We start from the raw sequence: 9,768 nt of genomic DNA on the forward strand, positions 1-9,768 counted from the left end.
CAAGAAAAACATTTGTTTTCTGATCCATCAATTTATTAGAAATACTTGAAACTGAATCGAACAATTCTGACAAATCTAAGTCGATATGTTGTGGAATTTTTTGTGTGAAAGCTAAACATATCCCATTCTGTGAAATCAATGGCTGCAGTTTCTGCAAAAAACGTTCTCCGTTAGTTTCAAAAGTAAAGACTCCAATCCACCTCCATCCAAAATGGAGGAAAAGTTGTATAACTCCCATGTACTGATAGTCTTCATTTGGCACCATGTAATACAGTGAAGATAATTTGTTACTCTGAAATTCTTCCTGGGCAAAAGAGCCATAGGTCAACTACAGGAAAAGAATGAAAGAAAGAAGGAAGGAAGGAAGGAAGGAAGGAAGGAAGGAAGGAAGGAAGGAAGGAAGGAAGGAAGGAAGGAAGGAAGGAAGGAAGATAGAAAGAGGAAAGGAAAGGAAAGGAAAATTATTATATATGATAACCAGTGGAAAAAGATGGAAAAATGACTCCAGGATGGAAATTAAACAATTAAAAAGTTCTCAAACTCTAGGTAAATTATGGTTTTTATGAACATTACAGCAATAAAACCCCCAAGATGAAATATTTTCTCACTGAATGAATATAACTGGACTACAAGCTAAATTTAGTTTGCTACTATAGACTTTCAGATAGTTCATGTTTATGAACAGCTTGGAACCTGCTTACTATCTGAGCATGTAAACTCTTCCTAGCTTAGGAAAAAGGTTTTATTGCATTACCTTCTGCCCTTCTGTGCTGCAGGTAGAGAATGCATGAAAGACTATCCACAAGATTTTGGAGGAACAGAAAGAGTCAAGTATGTCTTCATTTACTGTAATTATTATAGAAATCTTCAAAAGTAACATAAAGCTCCAATCCTTCAACTATTTCCAGGCAAATCAGTTGAATTTTACATTCAATTATTATTAAGGCATTAGTAAGGCATTTGATAAAGTAGATCACAACTACTGCTCGATAAGATAGAAAAATGTGGGTTAGACAGCATCACCACCAGATGGATTTGCAGCTGGCTGACCGGCTGCACTCAGCGTGTGGTCCTCAATGGTACTGCATCTAGATGGAGGGAAGTGTGTAGTGGGTTGCCCCAGGGCTCTGTTCTAGGCCCAGTGTTCTTCAACACCTTCATCAATTATTTGGACGAGTGGATAGATGGGGAACTCATCAAATTTGCGGATGACAACAAGCTGGCAGGAATATCCAACACTCCAGAAGAAAGGCTTAGGATACAGAAGGATCTGGACAGACTTGAACACTGGGTGCTATCTAACAAAATGAAATTCAATGGTGAAAAAAGTAAGGTTCTGCATTTGAGCAAGGGGAACCAAATGTACAGGTATAGTATAGGGGGTGCCTTGCTCAATAGTAGTAACTATGAGAGGGATCTCGTAGTCCTAGTGGACAATCACTTAAATATGAGCCAGCAGTTTGCTGCAGCTGCCAAAAAAGCCAACTCAGTGCTGGGCTGCATTAACAGAGGGATAGAATCAAGATCACGTGAAGTATTAATGCCACTTTACAATGCCTTGGTAAGGCCACACTCTTTCAACCTTCTGCAAAGATTACCTGTGGAATCTTGAAGATACTTATAATTTGTGCCATGTAGGATGAAGCAGGAACATCTAATCCTCCAATGATGGCCATGAGATTCTTCTGGCTATCACATTTGTAGTTAGGGACAAATTTCTGGGATTTGAAAAGTAGGTCCAGAGTGGAGCGATAGGTCATGCTTGGGTTGTAGTAACTATCATAGATGTGGAACCCAAGGGTGATGTTAGGTAAGATCTGGGAGTCCTCATTGATCTCCTTCACAGCAAAGGCCAAGGCAAGGACGTGCTGGTAGAATTTGGTTATTACACTGCAAATAAATTAAATACCCCATTGAAAAAATAATTTCACAATTCTTGTAAGGAGGCATCCTCTCTATATGAATAACAAACCATATCTCTTGGAAGTAGGCATAGAATATCCTTTCTAAAATATTCAGTAATTTCCACAGAGTTCAGTTCTGCATTTTACCTGGTGTTTTCATGATTTGCAACCATTATATACAACAGCAAATAAAAGTAGTGACATTTTTTAGTTAACAAATATAGTCCTAATAATTTGGGCACAAAGTATGATAAGAACAGCTTCAACAAATTTATTGTATGTGTGTTTTCTGAGGGGTGAACATGGAGAATATTTTTTAATTTACCTCAAACTCATTAAATTATACAATAAATTAATCATTATATTTTATATTAGAAATTTGCAGGGACCTGGCTTAGCTAAGAAAATACAAGGGAAAAATAAAAATACAAGGGAAAAATAAAAATTCTTACACAGGTAAGTCAAAAGGTTTTAGAGAAGAGTGTTCCTTAAATTCAATTTCATAAAAGTGGTAAAAAATGTGAGACACCATCCCACCAATGATGAGATCACCAAGCTGGAACAACTCATGTGGAACAGGGAAGCTTCATTTGAAGGGCATCTCAGAGTAACTACCTTGTGCATCAGGAATATCAAAAGGAATAAGATCTTCATGCTTTTGGGATGGTGCAAATATTTTTGTCTTCCAGAGTATGTATGCACCCCAATGGTTCATCCAATATTTAATCCAAAGATTTTATCTGAAAATGCCCTTCATGGGACAATCCATCAATTTCTGATTGAAAAGCCATGCGTGTGCCAATTTGTATCTTGAATATCACCAGGATCGGAATATATATTCTGGCAAGGAAGAAAGGCAGGAGGGAACATGAAGCAATGATCATTATTATACCTTGTGCCAATTTCCCTGTGGTTCAAAAGTTAATTAACAACCAAACAGATACCTTGATTGTTGTTGAATTGAAATGCCTTCATGCAAAGTCTTTAATATTTGAGCCTAACTAAATAAATATAGTGATTCCTCTAGATTATTGTTTTATTTTTCATGGAGCAGCATGGTGGCCTACAGGTGGAGTTTTTGCTTCTCAGTCAGGAGGCTGTGAATTTGATCCTAGGTAGTGGCAGATATTTTTCTCTTTGGGCACAGAGAGATAATATCTGCTATGAACTCCATGTAGGCATCAGGAAGGGCATCAGGCCAGTAAATGTTCAGCTCCATTCAGTCACCCTGATTCCACCCCAAAGCAAGAGATTACTGGGTCATTAAAAGAAAAAAAAATTTTCATGAGAGAATAAATGGCTATTAGTTTAATTATTTTTTTAACTGAACACATGCCAATATAAATAGTCAATGACAATAAAAATAGGCCTAATTGTTCAAATTCATGTTCATTGCTTGCAATGGAGCAGGACTCCCATTTTCCATGTAAAATGAACACAGTATTTTAACATAGAAGAGGAAAGTTTTTTACCTATTAAGGAACGCCAATTAAACAAGATAGCCTTTTGGATCAGTTCACTCATATTTCCAGGCAGAGAATGCTAATGTGACTCAACACCAATATTGATATCATGAAATTAAAATAAAGGACCGAAAGCAAATTTATTTATTTATTTATTTATTTAATATTTTAATTATTTTGACAAATAACTCAAAGCATCAAACATATCCAACACACTTTCCTCTTCCTATTTTCCCCCAAACAACAATGACCCTGTGAAGTGAGTTGGGCTGAGAGAGAGGGACTGTCCTAAAGTCACCCAGGTGGCTTTCATGGTTAAAGTAGAACTCATGGTCTTCTGCTTTTTAGTGAGGCATTTTATTAGACATATATTATATGATGGAAGGGGTCTCCGCCAAAGGACTAGTGGAAAACATACCTAAATCAAACCAAATCAAATCAAAATTTATTACCGACATCCGCCAGCATACACTTCTAATAAGGGATGAGGCAGAAGGAAGATTACATTTCATATGTCTTTAAATTGCAACATTATTAAAATTGGATAATAGGGTACAATAAAATATATATTATTAATCATTTTCCATAGCCAGAAAGAACACATGATGTACTACATTCTCTTTATTAATTGTTCCCTGTGGTTTAGCTCAGGCTGCAAAACAATGATGTAGCACATATATTACATACATATATTACATAACATAAGGACTAATGGAAGCCATACCTAAATCAAACCAAATCAAATCAAACTTTATATGGACATCACCCAGCATACACTTCTAGTAAGGGATGAGGCAGAAGGAAACTCACATTTCATATAATGTCCTTAAATTGCAATAGGATAAGTAAAAATACCTCGGTGGATGGAGAGTGAATGGCTAGACTGTTCATGATTTTTTTTTAAAAAAAACATAGTTAAATGTATATTAAATGTTCAAAAACATTTTAACTTTTACCTTTCAAATATGGCCAATCAATCCAAAACAGATCCCCTATGATACTGAGCTAAGTACATGTCTATAAAATATCCATTAGCTTTTTCCCATATTTATACAGTGATTTATGAGGTGAACCTATAAAAACCATGAACAGCCAGCTGCCCTTTATCCTTAAAGTCAATATGTCAAATCTCCTAAGAATATAAACAGATAGATTGTCAAAATCTTGTTAGCTTGATGTATTCAACGGAAAAAAAATGTTAGGTAAAACAATCTGATGTACTACATTCTCTTTATTAGTTGTTCCCTCTGGTTTAGTTCAGGCCGCAAAACAATGATGTAGCACTTTGGGAAGAATATGCATCCCAGTAATGCAGCGCTGGAAGACATGATGGAGAAGACCTCCACAGCTACCATGGCTTTGCCTTTTGTGCTCAGATAGGCTGGAAAGAAGGAGATCCATACACTGCAAAAGGCCAACATGCTGAAGGTAATGAACTTGGCTTCATTGAAGCTGTCAGGTAATTTACGGGCAAGGAAAGCCACAATGAAGCTGGCAATGGCCAAGAAACCCATGTAGCCCAAGACACAATAGAAGAATGTAGCTGACCCCTCATTGCACTGTAAAATCACTCCTTGGAGCTCTAAGTGCATCTCTAACTCAGGGAATGGGGGATATGTTGACAACCAAAGAGTACAAATACACACTTGAACAAGAGAACAGGAAAGGACAGCAGCGAAGGCCAATCTTTTCCCCAACCACTTCCTCATTTGAGATCCAGGTTTAGTGGCCATGAAAGCCACAACCACTGTGATGGTTTTGGCCAGTACACTAGAAATGGCCATAGAGAAGGTAATTCCAAAAGTTGGTTGTCTGAGAAGGCAGGTCACTTTGCCAGGTTGGCTGAGAAATAAAAAAGAGGAGAGAAAACAGAACAAAAGAGAGACAAGGAGGGTGTAGGTGAGAGACCTGTTGTTGGCTCTGACAATGGGAGTATCCCTGTGTTTAATAAAAGTTCCAAGTATCCAAGATGTCAAGAGAAAGAAACAAAGAGCTGCTGAAGCTAAACCAATTCCTAAGGTTTCTTCAAAAGTTAGAAAGATTAGCAGTTTCACGATACAGTCTTTCTTTTCTTTATTTGGATAATGATCTTCTGAACATTCGAAACAGTCATCCATATCTGGAAAGAAAAGTCAATGAATTTGTCACTTATCTATTTCATATTTTCGAAAATCATAGCCTGAGTGAATACCAGTTCTTATTCTTTCCTATGATGTACCTTTCTGATAAAATTATATTAATACGATTCCTGTATTTTATCTTGACTTTAAGATGCTTTTGTTTTCTATGTGGAAAACAGTAGTTGGTTTTACAAATACCCACCCTGTGTGCCTTAGATGATAGAATATCTGATCCATTCACAAGACTTCTTTTATCTAGTGCTTTCATGTATTTTCAGGTTTTCATGGAAGTTAAAACTTGGAAAATGGCAGATCATGTGGAGAAGAAATGTTGCATTCATTACAGCTAAATTGAACTTTATCAGTTTACAGCACTCAGAATGTTGTTTCTTCAGCTTTACACTATCATCTATTTAAAATTTAAATTTAACTTGATTGTGCTTATTTCTGTAGTCTTTAAAGGAGGAGCTTAGTGTTTCACAAATCATACATTAATTCAGCCAAAAAGAACAGATAAAGAAAGTTCTCAGTTATGCTCATACATTGAAATAGAAACATAGAAAACTGATGGACCTGGTGGTCTTTTTTCTTGGTAAGGATTAAATATTTTATCCTTGTCTTTTTCCACCACATTTTTTTCTTTAATTCTGAGTCTACTCTACAAACTGTAATAGGCTGGTCATCTCCCATTCATAAGTTTGTTAGGTCAGACATTGCTTAGCTGGACTTATGAGTAGGTTGAGATCCAACACATGATCCAGGAATCACCATCACAATACCTGGTTTTAATCATAGTATATGAAAATTCCTACGTCAACCTAGCACCCAAAGTTCATTAAGACAATATTTGTTACTGTTGCATGAGGATGGAAAATGTAGGGACAAGAAGAGCAATGCAAAGGAGAATGCAAGGGTGAACAAAAACAACTTCCATTACTAATAAAAACTAAGGTTTCTCTGATGAAATAAGATCTTCCTCTCCCCTCCCATCTATCTATCTATCTATCTATCTATCTATCTATCTATCTATCTATCTATCTATCTATCTATCTATCTATCTATCTATCTATCTATCTATCTATCTATCTATCTATCTACCTACCTACCTACCTACCTACCTACCTACCTACCTACCTATCGATCCTGCATGGGGCAAATAAATGATGGATTCCGATGAAGAGAATTAGCAATCAATTATAAATATTTTCTTTTAAGAATTGATAAAAGTTGTAATTACATATTTGCAACTAATTGAAGCTTGGTATTTACCGGCGGAAAGCCTTGATGATGCATACATGGAGTTTGGAGCAGAGAATTACTCATTGTGTCCAGAGAGAGAAATACCTGCTGCTATCTGTGATCATGGGTTCCTGATTGTGAGGTGAGAGCTCCACCTCTAAATCACCATGCCGCTCTTTTGAAGCCTATATAATGAATGTTTAATTTATGAAATAACAATCTATTGGAATAAAATATATAGTGAAACTGATAACCTACCAGTTTCATTAGAAATCTTTCCTTCTAGGCATGGAACACAGTCATAGCAACAGAACTGACTGCCTTCAGCCCGTCTCTTCCAGAATCCAGGGGAACAGTGGTCGTTACACAAAGAAACAGGGAGAACCTACAGACATAAGCACGGCCATTGACATGAAAGGATCTTGATTAAACAATGAAAATGGTCTACATTACATAAATGACCCTTAACATTTTACTATTTTACATAGGGAATGTGTTCCTTTGTATATGAACATGACTGAGCCAGAGTTAGAATGTTATATTGCATGCTAATTCAGCTCATTGCCAGGAATTCAATCCTCACTGGCTCAAAGTTGACACAGCCTTCTATCCTTCTGAGGTCAGTAAAATGAAGACCCAGATTGTTGGGGGAAATAGGCTGTCTCTATAAGCCAGTTAGAGAGTGCTGTAAAGCACTATGAAGCAGTACATTGTAAACAAGATGTTGAGAGTTTGGAAAAATTGCCAAGAAGAGCAACTAAGATGATTAAAGGCCTGGAGACTAAAACATATGAAGAACGGCTGCAGTATTTGGGTTTGACTATTCTAGAGAAAAGAAGGACTAGGCATGACATGATAGCAATATTTCAGTATTTTAGAAGTTGCCACAAGAAGGAGGAGGTCAACTTATTTTCCAAAACACCTGTAGGAAGGACAAGAAACAATGGATGGAAACCAATCAAGGAGAGAAGAAACCTGGAACTAAGGAAAAACTTCCTAACAGTGAGGACAATTAACCAGTGGAACAGTTTGCCTTCAGAAGTTGTGGGTGCTTGATCACTGGAGTTTTTTAAAGAATAGAATAGAGCTGGAAGGGACCTTGGAGGTCTTCTAGTCCAGCCCCCTGCTCAAGCAGGAGAATCTATCCATCTAAGACAAGTGACTGAACAGACTATATAGCCACCTGTATGAAATGGCATAGGGTCTTGAGCAGGGGGTTGGATGAGAAGATGTCCAAGGTCCCTTCCAGCTCTATTCTGTTTGATTGATTTAAGTCTAAGCACTATTGCTATTGCTATTCATACCTGGTTAAAACCAGGGTGCCAAAAGATTGTGTTCTCAATGATAACTTCTTTCCCTTTTGGAGCATTGGGGTGTAACTTTCCAACTTTAACTCTCTGAAACGATCTGTTTGGGAAAGTGATCATGTTGATGATGTCAAAGCCACCTGGACCTTCTCTTCTGTTTTTAAAGAAGACTCTTTCTCCAGCTGAGTTGTTAAAAGAAATATGTTGAAGAAACTGGTGGAGCTACTTGAAGGAGAAAAAGAAAGTCAAAAAGGAAACAATGCATTAGGAATTTCTTTCTTTTACTTTTCCTTCCAAGGAAACCAAATAAGATTCCCTTTCTTCAAATGCAGAAGAAGAAAATGTCAACACACAAAGAACAATCAATAACTGAGATATGGAACTCACTTTATTAATTGTCACAAGTACTTTAAAGCCAGCAAACTCAGCAATTCTTCTGATATTTTACCATAAATTTAAAGACCAACATCATTCCATGGAAATAATAGACCCCTTCTACAATAGAACAACTGTCATAAACTCTACATTCCCAGGCTAACAACCAGCTTTGATTAAATTTTCAAAAACTAATAAAAAATAATGAAATGTTCCCATTTCAGAAAGATTTGTTGGGCAAAAAAAAAGGACTGCCTTCAGATGCCTCTCCATGGTATTGTATTCTTGGAACCAGGATTTATGAATGTATAAGTCAGGCAAGAAGAAATTGTGATTAATGGAATGATGATAGATACATAAATTCCATTGACTGGGCCAACATTTCGAAAGGCAGTATGACTTTTAATTTCTTTTTATTCTATAATAAAGAACAATCTCTTACATTAAAACTCTAGTTGCTTTAGGATCTCTAATGATATGAGGCCATAGGCCAGGGCAAACGTGTCATATCAAATTGAGAATTGCTATTTGCTAAAACAAAAGATAGGAATGGCATGGGGAGATTACCTGCCATGGCTGCAGATTTGGAAATTCAACCCTTTGAAATTTTGTCCATTTGGGACTTGATGTCTTTGCCTCATGCAAAGAATGTGCCACTGCATAAACAGCATTGTAGATACTGTAGCTTTGGCTAATCATCTGCAACTCAAACAGGGGTGCAGGCAGAGTCTCCAAATTCTCTTCCCCACTACAAGTTTCACTGTTCAACAAAGGTAAGTCTGCCTTTAAAAACACACAGTCAAACAATTGTTGCCAAACCTCTTGAAGAAATCCATCTTTGTGGGTGGAAGGTTTGATGACTTGAAGAAATTGTTTGAAGCCTTGAATGTCTCTTGAATGAACTGTAAAGGAAAGAGCCCCATAGAACAACTGGAGATCCCAACTCCTTTGAGTTCCTGTCAGTATGAAATCAATTGGGTTCATCAGGATCCAAACCTTTGTAAATATTGATATGTCTTTATTTTCTGGATCACGTAAAAACATGACAGTTCTGAGCCATACTATTGTGAATGATTCTCCGTAGACAAGAAAAACATTTGCTTTCCGATCCATCAATTTATTAGAAATAATTGAGATTGAATCTAACAATTCTGAAAAATCGTCTAAGTGAATATGTTGTGGAATTTTTTGCGTGAAAGCTAAACAGATCCCATTCTGTGAAATCAGTGGCTGCAGTTTCTGCAAAAAACTATCTCCCTTGGTTTCAAATGCAAAGACTCCAATCCACCTCCATCCAAAATGGAGGAAAAGTTGTATAACTCCCATGTACTGATAGTCCTCATTTGGCACCATGCAATAA

General features: G+C 36.8%; 1 protein-coding gene across 1 annotated transcript in view; it reads right to left on the reverse strand.

The window, feature by feature from the left end:
• Positions 1–1,598: 1,598 nt before the first annotated feature.
• The window catches only part of LOC107299001 (vomeronasal type-2 receptor 26-like), a gene marked incomplete at its 3' end in the record, with an annotated part of 14,987 nt that continues 6,817 nt past the window's right edge, over positions 1,599–9,768 (reverse strand). Inside the window, exons 4-6 of the mRNA XM_015828366.1 lie at positions 6,985–7,111; positions 4,592–5,486; positions 1,599–1,890 (exon numbers count right to left, since the gene is read on the reverse strand). Of these exons, the coding sequence (XP_015683852.1) occupies positions 1,599–1,890; positions 4,592–5,486; positions 6,985–7,111 (1,314 nt within the window). The remainder of the gene's footprint in view (positions 1,891–4,591; positions 5,487–6,984; positions 7,112–9,768) is intronic.

This window comes from Protobothrops mucrosquamatus, unplaced genomic scaffold (assembly GCF_001527695.2).
Source record: "Protobothrops mucrosquamatus isolate PMUCROS unplaced genomic scaffold, P.Mucros_1.0 scaffold4423, whole genome shotgun sequence".
Taxonomy (NCBI): domain Eukaryota; kingdom Metazoa; phylum Chordata; class Lepidosauria; order Squamata; family Viperidae; genus Protobothrops; species Protobothrops mucrosquamatus.